Consider the following 22,796-nt stretch of genomic DNA (forward strand, 5'->3'; position numbering starts at 1 on the left):
ATATCCTTGTGTATTGAAATAGTATTACAAATTTTGGCATATTACAGATGTAAAATAAATGTCAAATCAATGAATTCTGTGGCCTATAAATCTTTTCTGGCCCTTGGTAGTGCATTTGTTTTCTCTGAGTAAAAAGACTACTGTGGCACATTTTTAAATCTTTACAGTTTTTGTTCTTAGTAGTGGGTGAATAAGCTAGTAGATGAAATTAACTAAATGCTCTGTATTTTTATGAGAAAATACACTGTTTAAAATTGCCTTCTCTGAATTTGGAGTCTGTTTCATTATCATTCATAATGAGTAAAAATTCATTCATTTGTTTATATGTTACTACTGCCAAAGATTGTTGGCCATAATATTCTTTTAATTCATCAATAATGATGAGAAAAATCATTTTTTTATTCTTTTATTTTTCTATGGTTTGAGACTGAGAAATTTGTCTTTACAAGAATATTATAGCTAATGAAAACTAAAGAAACGAGACAATGGAGTTTTAGGTCTAGGGAATAATTGTCAGCAAAGGCCACCACTACGAAAAGAAAATAAGAAAATTGTATTCTTAAAGGCAAGGAAGGGGGAAAAACAGCATCTATGATTTATTTGTTTACAAAAGGAAGCCAAGCCCCAGTGGCTCACCTCTTCAGATCTAATTTACCTGAGATCTGAAGAATTACAGCTCAAAGCAAGTGTCAGAAGAAAAGTCTGGATGCTCCATTTCCAACTAACCAGAAAAAAGCTGGGCTGGAAAAATAGCTCAACTGGTTGAGCACCAACACTGAGCAAGGAAGCAAGTGATCACTCAAAGCTGAGTTTATGAAATAAACACTGTAGTCTTTTATTTTAATTATTAGCATGCATTTAAATGTTAAATCCAGTTATAGTGTAGTGACATTGTGAAGTTTACCTTGAAAATTATTTTGTGAATACATTCTTGGTAAGTAATAAAACATAACTTTATGAATTAAACTTCTTACAATATATTGCCTTAATTCTTATGATACATACTGGAGCTTAGGAAAATGGGGCACTCGTTTGGAGGCAAAGCAGAACTTTAGACAACAAATCAATTAACTTCAATTTACATAATGGCTTAATTATTTCATACTAATCAACTGGGGATTGATTATAGACCATTAAATGCTATTAAAAAATAAAACTAATTTGGAAACACTTGGGGCTTTATTTCAAACTTTAAAAGAAGCAAAGGTTAGTTATAAAGGGTTAATAATGATATTCAAATCAGCATTAAAAATCTGCCTGCTGTGGGGACCAGGGAGTTTGGCCTAGTGGTAGAGTACTTGCCTAGCATGCATGAATATGGGGTATCGACTCCTTGGTACACAAAGAAAAGCCAGAAGTGCCACTGTGGCTCAAGAGAGAAAGCCCAAGGATAGTGCTCAGGCCCTGAGTTCAGGATTGGCAAAAATAACAAAAAACTTCCTGTTGCATTTATGAAAGAATAATTCCCAAATATATTAATTGACCCTCATGCATAAACGTACACAAGGAATTGTATGTTTGAGATGAATGCTATTGTCAAATATTTACATTTAACTTACAATAATATTATTTTTTGTTTAATTTTTGTATGAAAACTTACTGTCTATATGGCTATAAATCACAGGCATTTCTTTTAAATGTAAAGTTCTCAACCCAATATTTTCTAGGTTTTTTTCTAAGCAATTCACTTCTTTCAAATAAAGACCACTGTTAAGTATTAATTGTCTCTCACATTGTATTTGTATTAAGTAATAGCATGTTATTTATAGCTATTCCAAATGTTGCATGTTTTTCTCCATTTCAGTTAATAAGTTGAAGAAGACTGTATATATTAAAAATTATAAGTGTCTGTATTTTAATTATTAAAAACGGAAGAGGACTGGTTTACAATTTTGAAAGAGTATAATTCTGAACATAATGTGTTATTACTAAGTAAAATTCAATGCTTTATTTTTTAAGACATCTTGTTATCATTTTCATGCTTATGTCATGACTTTACAAGCAATAATTCTGTATTGATTCTGTAAATAAATTTAGAAAGGAATGCCTAAGTGGGTAATTATTACATTTGTCAAATTCTGATCTGATAAAAAAATTCAAATGCATCTCCTACTTATGAATCCCATATTTTTCTCTCACACACTAAAGACTCTTCCTATCACATTAAGGTTTATGTTCTTTATGTTTTCCTTTTCCCCTTAAATGGCCAATTAATGGCAAGTAGTAAGTCTAAGGATAATCCCTTTGTGATTTGTGAATATTCAACATTGTATTCTCCCCTTGACAGTGGATCTTTATCTTTATGTTACTAAATGTTAAATGTGGTTCTCTCGAGTCTTCTAGGTATTTTATTATGATATTTTATTACCATATATTACTCTTACAAGGGGTGCTTCATTGTGACATTTCCATATAAACAGAAAACCTACTGTGATCAATTTACATTTACATTTTATCCCTCTCTCTTTCATCATTTCCCCCTTCGTAAATTTATTTTAATGGTCTTCATTATTCTATCCATATATCCATACAAAGTACTTTGACTAAATTCGCTCTTACTCACTTTCTCCGTATTTCTTTTTTTCGTATATTTTTATTTAATTATAATTAATAGAAGGGTTACATTATATTCACCAGACAGAAGGTGCATTACTTCACATACACTGATACCCTTTCTCATGTCTTGGTCCCCATTTCCCTTCCCCACTCTCGCCTCTCATCTTGTTTTCCCCCCTTCCCTATGCTATTTCAAATAACCAAATAAATATATATATATACAATATATCAGATAACAAAGTAAAATACTGTAATCACATGAGATACCCAAGGGACAGCAAAAGAGACGAGAAGTAACATAGTACATATGGCTTTTGTTTCTATATCCTGGAGGTCCTTTCATTTAGCATCATACTATAATGCCTTATATATCTAGGTTTTGTTCTATTGTAAATCTCTGCTAGGAGAGCCAATAGTTTCTACTTATTAAGACAAATGCTTTCCCCATATTTCTTTCACCATTCATTGATACCCACCAGCCAAAAAGTCTTTTTGACTTTTCAGTTATTCATTGTTTTAGTGTATATGAATTGTGCTACAGACTTTCACTATATTCCTCCTGTGCATATATAATATTTTCATAATATTAATCCTTGTATTGTCTCTATATTCCTCATCTCACCTTATTCTGTTCTGGTTCAATTTCAAAAGGTTTGTTGTAACTACAGTATGATCCACTGTTGCAATGTAAAAGAGAATTACTTCAGTGAATACAGAGAAAATAATTTGTCTCATTATTGATAAGAGTTCTTACAATCTGTGTCATAACTTTCACAAATCAACTTAAAATTGCCTTTTGTATTTTTATATTATAGTGGCATGTTTAAGGAAAATTTTAGCATCAAAATTTGAGGGCTTAATCTTCAATTCATTCTTCACTGATTTTCTGGTCTGCAGCATGACTGAAACACTTCTTATCTTTATAAAGTTGGGTATAAACTTTATCTTCTCATAGAACTGTGTGTAGATTGATTATGCTACTAAATTATTAGTCACTAATGTCAAAATGATTTTTCCTCTGCTCATACAAAATACACAAGTACAAGAAATCACACCATTTGGACAATATCTAGTATAAAATGTCAATTACAATGTTTCAGATGCTGATCTCGGACCTGACAGTGAAACTATGAGTAAGGATTTTCAATTCATTTACAGGGACGATGACATTTCAATAATATTATATGCATAGTTTAGAAATGAGATTTTATTGCCTTGACATTTCAGGCCTATGAATTAACTCCCAGGCTTGCCATATCAAGTATTTAAATAACAATCATCTCTAACTATGAATGGTCTTCCTATCTTCTCCATGGAGAACATATATATATATATAGATGTCATAGAAATCCAACAGAAACAACACATAATTTTTTTTGCCCTCTGAAGTGATCTAACTTACTCTTTGAAGGAACTCGGAGATTGGCAAGGACCACCTCCAGGGAATCAGCTTGGACACGAAGTACATAGCTTCTCTGAGTCTCATAATCCAGGGGGCCATTCACATAGATGACGCCAGTGATGTTATTAATTCCAAATTTATCTAGAATTCAAAATACAATTCCCCGTCATTTTCTTCATGTTGTGGTGGAGGTGGGGACTTCCTTAAAAAGCCTTATGGTTTTCAAAGCATTAAAAATACTTCATTATCACAAATGAATAAAAATATACCAAAACTTCAGAAACTATGTTTTTATCCTTCATGCTACCTTGAAATGACAGACTTTATTGGGTGTTATTTTGACATTGTTTAAGATGTCAGTCTTTCTATTGCTCATTCATTTTGAAACCACTGTATTGTTTGTTGACCTACAAAGGATCAGATGGTTACCATATTATTATTTTTCTTCTTTTTTAAAAAAATACTCAATTAATTATTAATAATTTAATCAATAGAATCAGATGGAAGAAAGCCTCTTCAACAAATAGTGCTGGCAGAATTGGCTATTCACATAGACAAAATTGAAATTAGACCCTTATATATCACTCTACACCAGAATCAGTTCCAAATGGATGAAAGACATCAATGTAAGATTTGATTCCTTGAAAATATTACCAGAATGGAAAAGGGAGACACTAGGGCTCTTTAGTACACTAGGGCTCTTAAATTAAGATCCAGAAATAACAAATCAAAGAAAACCTAGAAAACCTGGATTGCATTAAACTGCAGAGCTTCTGCATGGCAAAGGACATAACTAGCCAAATAAATAGAAAGCCCACAGATAGGAGAAGATCTTCACTAGCTATAAACTAGACAGGGGCCTCATATCAAAAATATACTGACATCTCAAAAAAATAAATGCCCCAAAATCAAATATCAAAGAAACAACAACCCCATTAATAAGTGGGCTAAAGAATTAAAAAGAGACTTCTCTGGAGAGGAAATGAGAATTGCCAAAAGACACAAGAAGAAATGTTCATAAAAGAACATGTGAAAGGGTATCAGTGTATGTGAATTAATGCACCTTCTATCTGGCAAATATCATGCAACCCTTTTATTAATTATAATAAAAAATATCAAAAAAAAGAAATTCAAGTTGAAACAACACTGAGCTTCCACTCACCCCAGTTAGAATATGGCCATTATTGATAAAATGAATAGCACCAGATTCTGGGGGCAGGGAGGGAGGATCTGGACAAAAGTAGACACTATTACAAAGTGATTATAGCTGTAGAATTGCCACACTACCATACCTGTTCCTGTCCATTTCCTCTTACAGAACTTTTCAGTTCTATGAGCACAAAGATGTACTTTTTCATGTTTTCTCTCTACAAGCTGGAACAATCATTAGTATGTAAGAAGTGCACAATATTTGTTGAATGAATTAATGTATTGGATATGAAATACCTGCTAAGGTTAAAATTGATAAGAAATAGAACCTCATTGTTGTCTTAAAGGAAAAAAAATATAAGATCACACAAGGAAATTGCTGAAATAGGCTGAAACATTTTTCCTTTAGTCAGGTGTAGGAAGTCTAGGAAAAGAAACGAAATTTTGTTAATTTAGGAAAGAGACAGGGAAGCAAAGAGAAAAAAAAATAAAAGAAATAAGAAAAGTAAGATACTGAGCACTTGTAATAGGAGCAGCAATTTTGAGTAATGGTCCTGGAAAGGCATTTGTAATTTACTGACAAATTCCAGAATAGGTTATTTACTGGTAACCTGCAACTTGTCAGACTATTCTGGGTACGAAAAGAAAGAACAATGAATGACTAACTAGTAGATAATAGGTGAAATAACTGAATTTTGAACTTATTCCCAGGAGTTACAAAGTTACTAAGATTCTGATAACATTTGGTCAGCAAAACACAACTTAGCAGTTCATGATAATTACTAATTTAAATGTAACATATCTTATGACACTAATGGATATTAATGTATTTATCACTCATTTGCCACTGAAAGGTTCCTATATTCCTACATTTTCTTCAAGGTTAGGAGGACATAAGAAGATCTGTAGAGGGAACAACCTTCAGAGATAGTCATCTGAAAGACCATGTAATTAAAATATATCATTAAAATATCAGCAAAGATGAGAAGATAGAGATTGTTTTAATTCAGTGCTTCTTAGAGGAGATGACTTGATTATTGATCAAGTTATCAATTAAATTTATCAACATGCCATGGTTCTACTTGACAAAAGAAAGTAAGGAATGATTTGTATTACAATTAACCTTATTGTATGATTTTCCATTTATAGTGAAAACAGGGAAAACATTCTACTCACCTTCTTCATTCCCAGAGACAATGGAGTAGACAACGCTTTGGTTGATAGCTGCAGCAGAAATTGCACCCACCATGGTTCCTCTGGCTGCAAGTTCACTTACAGGAGGAGGTCTGAAAGTGTGGGGATAATGATGTACTTATTTTATGATTCTATTTTGAAACAACTTTAGATTCACAGAAAATCCAAAGAAAATAAAGTATGTGAGAATGTTCCATGTAACTTCTACATTCATAGAGACACAGAGCATCCTGTATTAGCAGTATCTTTCAGTTCAGTGACACACTAAAGACAATTGAAGCCTCTTTATGGACATATCACACAAATTTCTCTAAAACTGTGGTTGAGGTTAGGCTTCACTTGTGGTAGTGTACATTCTGTGTGGTTGGATAAATGCATTAGGACAAATACTAACCCCAAACATGAAAGTATCTCACAAATCATTTTGCGCTAATCTAAAAGTTCTCTTGCCTTCCAAGTTTCCCTTCCTTCCCATACCTAACTCCTGAAAACCACTGACTGCTTGTTTTTTACTGGGTCCTTATCCTGTTTTTCAGGATTTCATTCAGTTGGAAACATACAATACATTGCCTTCCCAGGTTCCTTTCACTTAGCAATGTGCAAATATTGTTCCCCTATGTCTTTTTATGACTTAGTGCCACGGGCTAATGTTTTATTACATAGCTTAATATGTATCTATGACATACAAACCCTCATCCTAATTTTAATTATGTTCTAAAATCTAAGTGCCAGTGATTGTATATAGAGATTCCCTTCTTGAATAGTTGTTTATTAAACATGTCATTTGAAATATGATATAAAAATCAATGTTAATAAATTCTTTAATAAAAAACATTAAAAAAGATTTTTTTTATTTTTCCACGTAAAATAAACATTCCTTTGAAAAATAAAAAAAATACTAATGATGAATAAGGTTCTGTTGTCAATCTGCATATATCACAGTGTGTTTTCATGATAGCTTGATTGGTTCTAAGTTTGGGTAAGTACAAAATAATACTCAAAAAAGATTTTACTGTGTGAGAACATGAAGATGCCTAGGCTCTTGACATGAAGAAACCTTGTTAAGAGAAGGAGAGAGAGAGAGAGAGAGAGAGAGAGAGAGAGAGAGAGAGAGAGAGAGAGAGAGAGAGAGAGAGAGAGAGAGAGAGACAGACAGACAGACAGACAGACAGACAGACAGAGGGCATTTGTGCTAGTACTGGGAATTGAAGTTTCTTGGCTTTTTTATTCAAAACTGGAGCCCTACCAACTGAGCCACACCCCACTCACTGCTAGCCTTTTGCTGGTTAATTGGAGGTAAAAATCCCTTAGTCTTTTCTTCCTGGTCTTGTTTTGAACTATGAGCTCAGACCTAAGACTCCTGAGTAGGAAGGATGACAAGCATGAACTACCAGTGTCCAGCTGATGTTTGATGTTCTAATTCACTAAGTATGTGTCAGTATTGTAGCATATCATTAGACAGCTATATACATGAGGAATGTGAGAGCAAGAAGGTGTTAATGTCAACTAATTACTTGCTACTCATTAAAATATTTGGATAGGGGGGCCGGGAGTTTGGCCTAGTGGTTAAAGTGCTTGCCTAGCATGCATGAAGACACGGGTTCGATTCCTTGGTACCACATACATAGAAAAAAGCCGGAAGTGATGCTGAGGCTCAAGGGGTAGAGCTCTAGCCTTGAGAAAGTCCAAGGACAGTGCTCAGGCCCTGAGCTCAAGCCCAGGACTGGCAAAAAAAAAATATTTGGATAGGAAAAAACATGCTATGAATGAAGACATGGTTTAAATGGAGGCATGGTTCAAATGATAGAGCATTAGCCCAAGCGTCCTGGAACCTATCAAGAAAATAAAATGATGGATGTTAATCATAATCTGGGATACATTTCAAAATAAAAAGAATTTCTTTGGGGGAAGAATTAGATAATGACTAAGTACTTTGACTATTTTGTTACTATGTAAGAACAAAGTAATATTGTATTTTCTGTAGTTATTCGATTTTTTCAGTCTTCATAAAATATGTAGTCATGGTGGCTATTGTTAATCTGTCCTTCACATTAGAAAAATTCCATATATTGCTAGTCATTGGTGGGTCACTCCTATAAACTTAGGCATTCAAGAGTCTGAAGTCTGAAAGATCATAGATTGGCTATTGCCCAAATAGGGAAGTATGCTGGATTTCATCTTGAAAATAACCAGTTAGGGCTCAGATGTAGCTCAGGGGCAAAGGGGCTTGCCTAGCAAGTACAACGTCTTGATTGCCAGTACCAAAAAAAAAAAAAAAGTGAAGAAAAGAAAAGAAAAGAGCCAGTAAGAAGTGGGGCTAGCTCAAATGTTAGTGTACCAGCTGTGAGCAAGCTAACTGAGAGAAAGTGAGGCCCCAAGTTTAAATCTGAACACGGCCAAAATTGGAAAAGGAAAGAAAATGTTCATTGACTATTTCAAATATTAAAAATAACATTTTATTAACAACATTTATTACATAATCAGCATGGAAGTAGTATAGGAGAAAGCATGCAGTATAATTTAAGGAGCAATTTAAATCCTATGTATACAACTAAAAGCATTTATTATTGTCTTTGTTACTAAATGTTTTACTTCTTGAAAAAATTACTCATTAACCTTTGTCTCAATTGTTCTGGTATACTTTTGATACCAAAATCAAACATAGGATAAAAATGCAATTTACTCCTGGCTAGAATTAAATGAACCTCAGTGACAGCTGAGAATTAGATTACAAAATCTCAGGATTATTTTATTATTAATTTATGTCTTGGAAAGAATCAGTTACAGTATTGGGCAAATTATACTGTCTTTGAAATCAGAAATATCTCGAATGAAAGAGGCAGGAATGGTGTAAATCATAAGGAATGAAGTCATATGGGCAGAAAAAGCAGAATCATTAGCAAATTAAATAACTGGGGTAAGGTATAAATAAGTAGAAAAATGGAAGTAAATGGTAGATACAATATGATTGTTATGAAATAAAGGAAATCCAATATGTGTTTTTTCAATTAACAAAGGAAATTCAAGCTTTTTTGCCTTAGCATTTAATTTTTGATACCTAAGAAAGTAGATTTTACAAAGAAACTGGTGACTAAATTTGACTTACAATGTTTTACAGCAAACTTATTTTCATCAATTTTCCATTCTAATGTCTGTGATTGGAATTTGATGCATATTCTCCTCATTTCTTTTCATAGAACATAATAAAAACCTTTTGCATAATTTCAAAAGTACTTTTGGTCTCTTTTTTAAAAAAGGAAAATGAGCTTTCACGATTAATTCATAAAGCTGCAATTCATCCACTTAGAACATGTAATACATCACTAGCCTTCTTCTAACTCTCCAGTATCCAATTAAAATAAGAGTGTTGCTAAGCATTGCAAACTAAAGCAAGCAAGTTTTTAAAGCTGAATATATCATAAACATTTTATAAAATAAGAGTAGCACTTGAGAAACAAAGAAGTTGCATCCTTAAAAGACTGTGACCTTCAACATAAAAGAGAGAGAGAGACAAACATAGACTAACAGAGAGGCAGAGAGAGGCAGAGAGGCAGAGGGGGCTGGAGAGAGAGAGAGAGAGAGAGAGAGAGAGAGAGAGAGAGAGAGAGAGAGAGAGAGAGAGAGAGAGAGAGAGAGAGAGAGAGGGAGGGAGGGAGGGAGGGAGGGAGGGAGGGAGGGAGGGAGGGAGGAAGACGGAGGGAGACAGAGAGAGACAGAGAGAGACAGAGAGACAGAGAGAGACAGAGAGAGAGAGAGAGAGAGAGAGAGAGAGAGAGAGAGAGAGAGAGAGAGAGAGAGAGAGAGAGAGAGAGAGAGAGAGAATGTATCATATTGTAAATGGCCAAGATGGAGGGGGAATGGCCTGAGATGGAGTTGGGAATTTGGAATCCCTGAATTCTTAAATATCTCCCACAGGCAACTCTTAAATTTGTTTAGCCACTTTTACCTAAGTTCACAGATTTTCAGATGTATTCTAAAGTCACCTCAGCTATTTTTTTTTATTTTATTTGTTATTACTGAGTTAATGTAGAGAAGGGTTATGTTTTGTCCTCATTTTCCTCCCGCTACCCCCTCCCACCTCAGCTAATTCTTACACATAAATTTAAATAATATTTTTAAGACAAAACACAGAGTGATAGATACTAAATTTAAATTTAACCTTTTGTCCCCAGGGGTACAAATGATCCCTTGAACTTGTTTTCCCTAAGTGAAAATTTAAAGAATATGACCCATTTATCCCCAGCACTTGTTTGCAGCAAATGGCAGGATTCTTGTTTAGTGCTGCATATGATTCCACCATATGTGAGACATTTTCTTTCTACAAATACATAGGTTCATTCCATATTTTGGCTACTATTAAGAGTGCTGTAATGTCGACCAATGTTTCTTCATTTAAGCATAATTAAATGTGGACAAAAGACTTGAAATTTATTTCTATAAATAGACACACAAATAATATATGGAAAATACTGTACCTAGGCATTTAAAAATACTTTCCTTTGCAACAATTTCCTGGAAAGTCAAATTAGAGCCTCAATGAGATGTTCTAGACTCAAACTTGGTAGGATAGCTCTTAACTAATTTGTTTAACTAGTGTGTTAAGGTGTTCTGTCTCAGTCAGTGCAGACAGTGGGGGCATGGTGAAATTATTTGGACATTTCCTGATAGCATATTGGTGATTTTGCTATCTAACCCATAAAATGGAAACCTACTCCTAAGATTGGTTATTAAGCCAGGCACTGGGGCTCATGTCTGTAATCTCAGCTATTCAGGAGATCGAGATCACAGCATCACAGTTAGAATTCAGTCCTGCCCCCCCCCCCAAAAAAAATCCTGAAGATTCTAATCTTTACTCAATCACCACTTATCCAGAAATGCAATTGTGGCTCAAAGTGACAGAATGCTAGCCTTGAGCAAAAGTTGCTCAGGGATAGCCCTCAAACCTTTGAGTTCAAGACTTAAGACCAAATAATATCATCAATTACAAAAAAAATAAATAAAAGAATTAGCTAACAGTGAATGTGCTTCACAGTGAGCCAGACATCTCTTATTTTTTTTTCCAAGTTTGAAGTAAAGGTACTTCCTTCTCTACTGGAAACTCATGCCGTAACTTGTCTCTGTTCACTGTTTTTATTTGCTTTTTCACAATTTCATTTAGATAGAATGAAGTAGTTTGCAAATTTTTGGGACTGGTTTCTTCTTCCCATTTTTTTTTGTGATCTTTTTGTTTTGTTTTGTTTTTCAATGTATACTTCAGTTTCCTCTGTGGAATTTTATGATTTGACTTAATACTTTATTTTGTTTTCTTGCTGAATTCAATTGAATTGTGTGTCTCAAAACCCAGAATTGTAGCAAGAAAAATCAGTTAAAATAAGTGCTAATATGTCATTTTACAATAAACCTTTCAGGTAAATTATGAACCAAAAAGTTTAATTGTTACTTAAATTTTCTGCCAAAAGTTTCCAACAGTAATCTTTCTTATAAATATGTACATTAATTCATAGTTTTTTAAATGTATGAATGGGTTTAAACACATAATGCAATACATTAAATACAATAATGCTTTTTGACTTCAATTTATTTTGACCTATCATCCCATTAATGACTACTAAAATAACATAATTTGCAGCATCCAAATATTGACTCTGATTTTGCATTATAAATATAGCTAAAGCAATTATTCTACAATTTACAATGTGCTTTTATTTTTGGGTTCAAGAAGCAACAATAAAAGTAAATATTATACATGCCATCTAAAGCTTCTAATTATTTTAAATGCCATGAGGTTGAGGATATAAAAGTGTTTGTAAATAGGTGCTATAAAAATTACACCGAGATTCAATCTGGCTCTATTGCTTTCTTGCTACAGAGAAACAAATCTAATTTATTTTGACGTGTTTAAATTCAATATATTTGCAAATCAGTACCAATTAAGGAACTGTTTTTATATCTGCTAAGAGGGAATTTAATGAAAATGAGAAGAAAAATAAACACTCACTGGAACTCCTATTATTTTTAACCTTGGGGTAATTGCATCAGAAGGATCTGATTCTACATATTTAAGTAAGAAAATAGTTTTCCAGACATGAATCAACAGGACAACAACTCTTCCAGAATTCTTTGGATGAATTATAGATAAGAGAAATTAATAAAAAAAAAGAATACAAAACAAAACAACAACAAAAAGCAAATAGTTAAGTACTGATGTTACATTTTTTAAAGGAGTTTTCTAATGTTAAATTTTATTCAGCTCTAATTCATGAAGCATCATGGTCCCGAAGCTGTGGAAATCAAATAATTTCCTTAACTATTTTCAAGAAACCCGGGTGTTGATAAGTTTGCTTTGTTTCATTTTTAATTGTTCTCATTAAGAGAATTTATTTGTGTTCTTCTTAGTAGCTCTCAGACTATTAGAATACATCAGAAAAATTCATTAATTATTTTAAATTACCTGATTTCATAGACCCAAATTCTGTTTTTCTAGGCTCCCAAGGTAAGGCTCAGCATTGGAATTTGCAGCAGGCTGCCAGATTGTAAAGAAAGTTTGGAAATATTGCTGTGGCTAAATAATGGCCTTCGTTGTCACTCCCACTCTTCTTCCTATTTCATCTTTGGTCCCTCCTTTCTCTGCTTGGCCTAGTCCTAGGCTTTTAACAGGGGATGTCTTCTCCTAAACTAGAACTGAATGTTGCTTTTTTGTTTGTTTGTTTTTTTCTTTTTTTTCATTTATTTTGTATTGTAATTAATAGAAGGGTTACATTATATTTGCCAGATAGAAGGTACATTAATTCACATACATTGATAACCTTTCTTATGTCTTGGTCCCCATTTCCCTCTCCCCCACCCCACCCCTCATCTTGTTTTCCCCCCTTCCCTATCCAATTTCAAATAACTAAATACAAATATATCCACTATATCAGATACCAAAGTAAGATACTGTAACAATATGAGATAATCAAGGGATAGCAAAAGAGATGAGAGATAACATAGTACATTAAGGACAATAATCACTCATTATATGGCTTTTGTTTCTATATCCTAGAGGTCCTTTCATTTAGCATCATACTATATGGCCTTATGTATCTAGGTTTTGCTCTGTTGCAAATCTCTGCTAGGAGAGACCCAGGTTTCTACTGATTATGACAAATGAGGGAAACCATTGAGCCTATGTTCCTTTGAGTCTGGCTTACTTCACTTAATATGATTTTTTTCTAAATCTTTCCATTTCCTAATGGGGGGATGTCGTTCTTTCTGACAGCAGCATAGAGTTCCATTGTGTATAAATATCACATCTTGTTGATCCACTCATCAACTGAGGGACATCTGGGTTGGTTCCATATCTTTGCTATGGTAAATAGTGCTGCAATGAACATCGTTATGCTAGTGGATTTAGTCTGTCCTTGTTTCTGGACAATTGGGTAAATGCCTAGTAGTGGAATTGCTGGGTCATAGGGGAGGTCTATGTTTAGTCTTTTGAGGAGCTGCCATACTGCTTTCCATAGTGGTTGAACAAGTTTGCACTCCCACCAACAGTGTAGTAGTGATCCTTCCTGGCCACATCCCCTCCAATATCTGTTCTTACTAGTTTTCTTGACCCTGGCCATTCTAACTGGAGTGAGGTGGAATCTTAGAGTTGTTTTTATTTGCATTTCTTTTATGACCAGAGATGTTGAATATTTCTTCATGGGCCTATAGGCCATTTTTGTTTCTTCTTCAGAGAAGACTCTCTTTAAGTCTTTGGCCCATCTTTTAATGGGATGGTTATTTCTTTTGGAGTGCTTCAATTTTTTGAGCTGTTGATATATTTTAGATATGAGGCCTTTATCCATTGTGTGGTTGCTTTTTAAGTGTAACAGATTAGTCTGAATTCTGATTCCAAAGCTGGTTTACTCTGTGATTCAGGATGTCCCTCTGAGATGCTGTCAAGAGAGACAATTTTCTTGCTCTCTCATTTACACCTATTATTCAGTGTCTCAGGAGGGGTAGGGACCTATTTTGATGGGTACATTGCTTTAAGATGTAAAACAATACACTCATAAAGATGGGAGAAGATTTGTTTTTTGCTTTTGGCTAACCCAGTTGACATATGTGAATGACTCACAGACTCTTCATTCCATCTGTTAAGATTTCTTCAAGAACGTCTGAGTTTGGATGGAGTACTAAGTTCTGGCCCTTTTCTCAATAATCTTGAATGAATCATTTTTGTTGAGTTGTTGGTCTTGGAGTTTGAACTGTGGGCCTGGGTGTTGTCCCTGAGCTCTTCAGCTCAGTGCCACAGTGCCACTTCCCATTTTCTAGTGGTTAATCAGAGATAAGGGAGATAAGAGTCTCACAGATTTTAGTGCCCAGGCTGGCTTTGAACCATGATCCTCAGACCTCAGCCTCCTGAGTAGCTAGGATTACTAGCTAGGAGTGCCGGCTTTTGAATAAGTTATTCTTGAATGTTTAAATTTGGCAGGTGGAATTTTCTGTACTGAGCATTTCCTAGCATGAACCAGCTTCAATGAGACCAGTATTTTTTCTGCTCAGCCTAGCCAAGGGCCATTAGAAATAATAACTTGTTTTTTTAAATCATTTAACTCAGAAGGTCATTTATGCAACAATATGTAGCTGATATAAATGAAAAGACAACAATGTTAAATAGGTTCTATTTGGGAATGGAAAAAACAGAGGACATTTGGATGGGTGAATACTGATTATTTATATACATATGTATATATGAATATATATGCATGCATGAAATAGAACAATGAAATTGATAGGAGGGGCATGTGGTAATAGAAATAGAAAGAAGGTCCTGTTCAGAAAACATTTTATGCATGTACGAACATCGTGGAAACTCCTGGGTGCAACTAAAATATATGCTAAGAAAAAAATGGGAAATAAATAAATAAATAATGCACGAATGAGAAAATCTGCAGTGAACCAAGAATTTTTACAAACGTGAAGCCACAGATCACTAAGCACTTATAGAATATCTGTTGCTATTCACAGGTAATATTGAGAGTTACAAATAATAAGAATTCAAATTATGAAAGTCCTCGTTTCTGTCCATCGGCCAAGCTTAAAAGTAAAAAGATTACAATTATTTCCTTTTACACTCAAAAGCATTTTGCTTTGGAAAATCAAAGACTATATAAACATGCTACGGTAGAAAATTTAGCTTTAACCCTTCATATACTTATCCATCTGGTGAGAATAAACAATATACAAAAATAAAATTCTGTTTTGAATTTGGCATTAATAAATTTATGCTCCTACTTATGTGTAACTGCTTGATTTATCTTTTCCTATCATCTGCTTTTCTGTATGTGATTTTGATTTGTCCATTTATAAATGGATTAGGACCATATGGAAAGTTTCTAGACATGAAATACAATGTTTGAAGATGAATTCTGTGACATATATATCAATCAGCTGAGTGGTCTGGATATGAAGGCCTCACAGTTATCAACTGGTCATACAAACTGCCTTGATTTTGAATCAACACTTTGTATAACAACCTAGCTTGTAGATTAGAGAAACTTAGTGGTCTTTCATGACCTCCCCTCTATACATGTCTTTTGCCTGGTCAAAACTGGGTGAGGTGGCTCATGCTTGTAAACCTAGCTACTCAGGAGGCTGAGATCTGAGGATCAAGGTTCAAAGTCAGTCTGGGAACAAATGTACCTGCAACTTTTATCTCCAATTAACCTCTAGAAAATGAAAAGTGGGGCTTGGCTCAACGGTAGGCCTTTTGCTGAAGAGCTCAAGGACAGCATCCAGGCCGAGTTTAAGCCCTATGACCCACAAAAAATAAATTAATTAATTTAAATAAAAGAACAAAAAATAACAAGAAAACATTCTGTGTTTTTCCAATTTCTCTGTGGTAATAGAAAACATCATTAATGTGGTATGTGCCTTCACCAATGTTGCCTCAAAAATCTGTTTGTATTAATTACTAATGAAATGAACTCATTGTGTCCAGTTATATGTTTCACTTGAACCACAATGATTCACAGATAAAATCCAAGAAAAGCACACTGCAACGTATATAAGTATTTGTGTTGCAAACCCTTCTAATTTCCCAGCAGGGGGTTTAAAGTGAATAATCTGAAATGTAGTACAAGTTTTTCAATATTACTGTCTTTATCTAGGAACACAAAAAGGTAACCCTGAACCACTTTGAAAATGTAGAAAAACCCAATTCCATTTGAGGACAGAGAGAATTTAATGAAGTTGTGCAGATGTATTATCAGAGTTATTTTTCAGTAAACAGGTAAAATTGTTATTTTTGATAAACAATTTTAAAAATACCATAACAAAATAGGAAAGGTTATCTTCAGGTGAACTCAACCCTCATAGTAGCAATAATTCAGAATTAAAATAGGAAACAAGTTTCATAATCAAGTTATGCTCTGTATATGGATTAATCTTATTTAATACTAATAATTCCCGTGGTATTTTTATTTCATGTATTTTTAGAATCAAGACCAAATGCTCCCCTTTGCTTACTTTTTAATTGATAAAGTTTCCAGTACTAAATTTGTATGATTTATATAAGAATGAATCAGAATACCTCTTAATGTAAATTTATGTGTCTGAATCACATAATGGTAGACTTGAATTCCTTTTTCTTGCTTCTCTTACCTATGGTGATATAACTTCCATTTTTCACAGTACAGATAGGAGAGTATGTGAGAGTAAATATCTTCAGATTACCAATTATACTTTTGTTTGCTCTCTTAAATAGCAAGAGGTACAAAATTAACTCATACTGGTCAACAAGTATTTTTTAATTTGATAGGAAAATTGAAAATATTACTTTCTGTCTAGAGAATATTTGAAATTTTAAAAGGCCAACCTGCTCACTTGTATAATATTTTAATTTTACATGCATATATTACTATACTAGGAAAACATTAATTTAGAAGGTAACAAAAATTTTGTGTCACTATTATAACTTTCTCTTGTTTATATGCATAGAGAAATATAAACTGAATTTCTGTTTTTATTGAAATGTTTTTTTAGAATACATGAACATTGTAAATCATACATACAAATACAATATGAAGACAGAAAAAGAGCTGACAATGAAAGCTTTTACAGTTCCATTTTGAGTGCATATCAAAGTTATGCCTGTAATTAACATATTTTTGGAAAAATTTGCAAATAACTCCTCTGATTAGTTCTTTTCTTTAATTTTATTTTTTATTGTCTGGGTAAGGGGTTACAGTTACATTTGCCAGGTAGTAGGTACATTACTTCTCATACAGTGATACCCCTTTTCATGATTTTTGTCCCCATATCCCTCCATCCACCCAAGCTGCGGCATTTCCTGCTCAAAATCAATATTCACTTTTAGACTGCATGATCTATTTCAGATATGTTAACCTTTCCATGGCATTTACTTCTAAACCTGGGGACAAGTGAATTGTGGTGTGGATAGAACTTAGTCTATCATCCTGAGAGGAAGGTCAAATGGCATTCCCACAAATGCTAACACATCTGACCTACAGGATTTGATCCACTCTAAGCTTTATTAACTGCTGAACTATTATTAGGACTTTGATGTTTCTGGATAGATTAAATGAGAGGTTCATTCAATTAATTTGGTGTGACATCATGAACCTTTTTACAGATTCACAAAAGTAATAAAGGGTGGAAAATCTCTCATAATGTATGGACAGGTGCCTGAAATGAAGAAAAAGCAGGAAGCAGAGCTTACCACCATTCCAGACACTGTACTTGGATGAAAAAACTGCTTGCAGTACATATCTGAGACTAGGTTTAAGGCACATACGTTTCTTGACTTGAGGACTCACTGATTATCTTATGAAAATGTACCTATACGATACTGCATTCTCCATGGACACAATAATCCCTTTTCTTCACTTGATTTCAGAATGTAATTTGATCATAGGAGTCTCTCTGCCTTATTCTGTATCCTCCACAATTCTCCCCAACTAAGGCTCCGCTAATGCCATCCCTCCTTGTTCAGTCTCATATTTGTGTCCTACAGTCTCAGGATCGGAATTACCATGACAGAGCGTGAAGATGGCTTCTACTCAAATGATTTTTTTTCTTTTGTATTGTAATGAAAATAAGGTGAAAATAAATATTAAGTTTTGTAATTTTAAGGCCAATAAAAATAAAGGCATTTAGTAGATATAAATAAAGAACTTTAACATACACATATATTAATTAGGTCTTAATATCCTCATACATATAAAAGAAAAATTAACAAATTGAACATATTTAATTACATTTATGGATGCCTATGCTCCCCATTAATGGCACAAACTACCAAACTATTAGTACAGCAATATCCTTTTTTTTTTTGGGGGGGGGCAGTCCTGGGCTTGGGCTCAGGGCCTGACTAATGTCCTTGGTTTTTCTCAAGGCTAGAGCTCTGCCACTTGAGCCACAGCACCAGTGCTGGCTTTTTTCTATGTATGTGGTACCCAGGAATCAAACCTGGATCTTCATGCATGTTAGGCAAGCATTCTACCATTAGGCCAAACTCCCGGCCTCTATTACAACAATATTCTCTTCCTTACAACACAAGAATTTTCAAAATTCTTTCCTCCAAATTGGGAATCAGGGTCTTAATCTCCTTTTACTTTTTTTTTTTTTAATCAGATATGGGGCTTGAATTCTAGGCCTGCTTGAAGTCCTTGAGCTCTTCAGCTCAAGGCTGGTGTTTTACCACTTTGAGCCACGGCACCACTTCTGATTTTCTGTTGGTTAATTGAAGATAAGAGTCTTGTAGACCTTCATGCCTGGGCTGGCTTTGAACCTCGTTCCTCAATTCGCAACCTCTTCTTGCATAACCAGGAGTAATGGCATGAGTCACCAGCCCACCTAATATTTTTAATGTTTCTTACATATTGTCTTCACTTCATCAATCCACATAATAACCAATAAATTGAGACAATCCAGTGCAAGTTGGCAATATTTAGAGAGTTTCTGAAGGTCAAGGTTTCCTTACTTCTACTTGTGTGATTACCTTTAATTATAGCACCAATTATTGGTTAGTTTTTTGTTCCATGTTAACAGTTTTATTAATAGAATCTGTTTGTCTTAGCTGGTACACCCACAGATACAATAAAACGGTAAGTTTTCCTTTGAATAAAACATTTGTGTTTTTTAAATGTAATATTAAATAATGACGCTTAACAAAGAAAGTGAAATCCACCTATGACTTTGATCTCAGTGCCTCATTATTTTAGCTGAAAGTGATAAAGAGCAATGCAGTATTTTGAGATGTCTAGACACATGCTTCTATTAATAAGAAGTGAGTCTACAATGAGAACTTAGAAAGGAACTGTGTCCTTTCTTAAAGAGGAATTGTCACTACACCAGCTAGTTCTTCAGGGGTTTCAAAGGAATGGCTACGTTTGAGGCAAGTAGTTTTGAAAAGCAAATCTTTTGTTAGTTTCAGACTGTGAGGTTTGGTCTTCATGTACAACAGGAAATAATATACTATGGGTAGGCAATATTTCCATTAGTAAAGTTACTGAGTTTTCATTTGTTTTAGTTCTTAAGAGCACTAAAGTTGGGGAGGGAAAGTGGAGAAAAACATGAAGTTTATCAGTGTTCATGAAGTAACGCATCCACTACCTGATGAACATAACTGTAACCACTCTATATGTTACCTGACAATCAAATACAATTTAGAAAAAGAACACCAAAGTTATACATATTCAGAGAAGTTTCTCCAAAACAAAGAAATAAAGCATATCCCTTAACAATTTCAAGTTCACATTTTACCAAAGAATAAAAAGGAAGAGGACTATGGTAATTGCATAAGATTGGCCAATGATTTTTGTTTTACACAATTGCATATAAATGGCTTGTATATGTGCTGCTGTCCAGTAATTACATAAATAATTCAATCTGGTGCTGGACAACTTTTTTTTTTCTTTTTACTAATCCCAGGGTTTGAACTCAGGGCCTAAGCACTGTTTCTTGGGCTTTCTCAAGGTTAGAGCCACAACATCACTTCTGTATTTTTCTATGTATGTGGTAACAAGGAATCAAATTCCAGTCTTTGTGCATGCTATTCAAGCACTCTTACCACTTTTGTCTTTTTCTATGTATGTGGTAAAAAGGAACCAAATCCCAGTCTTTGGGCATGCTAGGCAAGCATTCTTACCACTAGGACAATGTCCCAGCGGGAAAGGTAACATTTTTCATGACAGAAGAGAATCATTTGGTTGCCAGATGCCTCATGTACTTCATTATTTCATGAAACCTGAGTATCTCTCCCTCCCTCTCTCCCTTCCTCCTTCCCTCTCTCCTCTCTCTCTCTGTCTGTCTCTTTCTATGTCTCTCTGTTTGTCTCTCTGTCTCTGTCTGTCTGTCTTTTTGTCTGTCTCTCTCTCTCTGTCTCTGTCTCTCTCTCTGTCTCTCTATCTGTCTCTTTCTATGTCTCTCTGTTTGTCTCTCTGTCTCTGTCTGTCTGTCTTTTTGTCTGTCTCTCTCTCTCTGTCTCTGTCTCTCTCTCTGTCTCTCTGTCTCTGTGTTTATATCTTATCTGTTATCCATCCCTAGATGAACAATGGGATTACATTTGCAAATGGAAGATCTGGAATGGAAGATTTAGATGAGATTATGAAGGGAGCTCTCAATAGTTTGTTGTCCCTTAAAAAATGTAAACTTGTGGGCCTCCTTCTCCCCTTTCATATACAGAAAGATGGCTTTCTGTAAGAGGTGAAGTATTCACTGAAATTACACTGAATTAATTACACTGAAAATATAAATATCTGTTATTTTTTAAAATCACTCAAATTATGGAATTTTATTATGGTACTAAATGAATTAGTCATTTATAATATAATTTATAATATGAAAATACACAGATTGATTTGATAAAAATATCATTGCAGAATGTCAGTCAGAAATAGATGTAAATTTCCAGATATATACTATACCTGGCTTTACTGAGAAACTGATAATTGCTGTATCATTATTGAGATCATTAATGAATTAAAATTGGTTAACAAAGTATAATGTTTTATATATACATATATATGTATATATACATATTTTACATAAGTGTTTTTGCTATTTCAAAATAAACCCTAATTGCTCAAAGCATTATTATGGATGTAGTATACTAAATTTTCATGTTAAAAAGACTAAATATTAAAAAATGAATTCTGGTAGTTTTGAAAGCAATATGGAATTAGAAGCTAATCTTATTTAGAGGTTCATATTATATCAATTTGGGGTGTTCACCAAAGCATATTATATAGTTTATTTCTGTTAACATCACAGGAGTCAATACCTGTATTCCTCTTGTGTGAAGCGTGGGATTTCTCCAGGGTGTAATACAAGAATTTTCACTGTGGCACTGCTTGACATTACTGGCTCACCATCATCAAATGCAACAACCACCAGCTTAAAGAGAGAGAAAAATCCATTTTACAGATTAAAACTGGGAAAAAATGAAAGCATCATTGAAGATTTAAAATATTAATCATTGGAGCCAGGTGCGATGGCCCACACCTGTGGTCCAAGTTACATAGGAAGCTGAGATCTGAGGTTGGCAGTTCAAAACCAGACCATGAGACTCTTATCTCCAATTAACCACTAGAAAACCGGAAGTGATACTGTAGCTCAAGGTGTAGGGTTGTAGCCCTAAGCTGAAGAGCTCAGGCATAATGTTCAGGCCCAGAGTTCAAGCCCCATATCCGACAAAAAAATGAACATAAAAATTTAACAAAGGGGCCGGGAGTTTGGCCTAGTGGTTAAAGTGCTTGCCTAGCATGCATGAGGACCCGGGTTCGATTCCTCAGTACCACATATATAGAAAAAAGCCGGAAGTGGTACTGAGGCTCAAGTGGTAGAGCTCTAGCCTTGAGAAAGTCCAAGGACAGTGCTCAGGCCCTGAGCTCAAGCCCAGGACTGGCAAAAAAAAGAAAGAAAAAAAATTAACAAAATCATTGAATCAGTTGCTACTGGTTAATATCTATAATTTATTTATTCTAGAGGATTAGATCTGAGAATTGTGGTTCAAAGCCAACATGGGCAAGAAAATCTATGAGATTCTCAGCTTCAATTAATCACCAAAATCCAGAAATTGTGACTAAGTGGCAACAAGTGACTTTAGCTAAAAAAAAAAAAAAAACTTATGACAATGCACAGGTTTTTAATTCAAGCTTCAGATCTGACTCAGTACAATTAATAGTCCCAGTAGTGGGAGTTGCTCATTTCCTTCCTACCCAATGTAAAACAAACTACTGTCGACCATATTTCAACCACCTGTAAACTTCACAAATCCTGGAAAAAGACTGCATTTTTATTTGCTAGTAATGAAAGCTCAAAAATGTTAGTAACTCTTTTAGGTATACACACACCACACATAAACAAAACACACACACACACACACACACACACACACTTATGACTATCAGTAAGAAGAATACAATGATACAATCTTTCTCCCATTTACCAACTATTTCCTATACCTGTACTGCTGCCTACAATAAACACACCCCTTTCTTAGTAT

The 22,796-nt window shown here is 34.2% G+C and overlaps 1 protein-coding gene across 1 annotated transcript in view; it reads right to left on the reverse strand.

Moving 5' to 3' along the window:
* Pcdh15 (protocadherin related 15) overlaps nucleotides 1-22,796 on the reverse strand; it is a 514,067-nt gene that overhangs the window by 73,880 nt on the left and 417,391 nt on the right. The window contains exons 25-27 of the mRNA XM_090346943.1: nucleotides 21,573-21,685; nucleotides 6,284-6,393; nucleotides 3,959-4,099 (exon numbers count right to left, since the gene is read on the reverse strand). Of these exons, the coding sequence (XP_090203069.1) occupies nucleotides 3,959-4,099; nucleotides 6,284-6,393; nucleotides 21,573-21,685 (364 nt within the window). The remainder of the gene's footprint in view (nucleotides 1-3,958; nucleotides 4,100-6,283; nucleotides 6,394-21,572; nucleotides 21,686-22,796) is intronic.

Source organism: Megascapheus bottae, chromosome 15 (genome assembly GCF_031878675.1).
Source record: "Megascapheus bottae isolate mThoBot1 chromosome 15, mThoBot2.hap1, whole genome shotgun sequence".
NCBI classification, from domain to species: domain Eukaryota; kingdom Metazoa; phylum Chordata; class Mammalia; order Rodentia; family Geomyidae; genus Megascapheus; species Megascapheus bottae.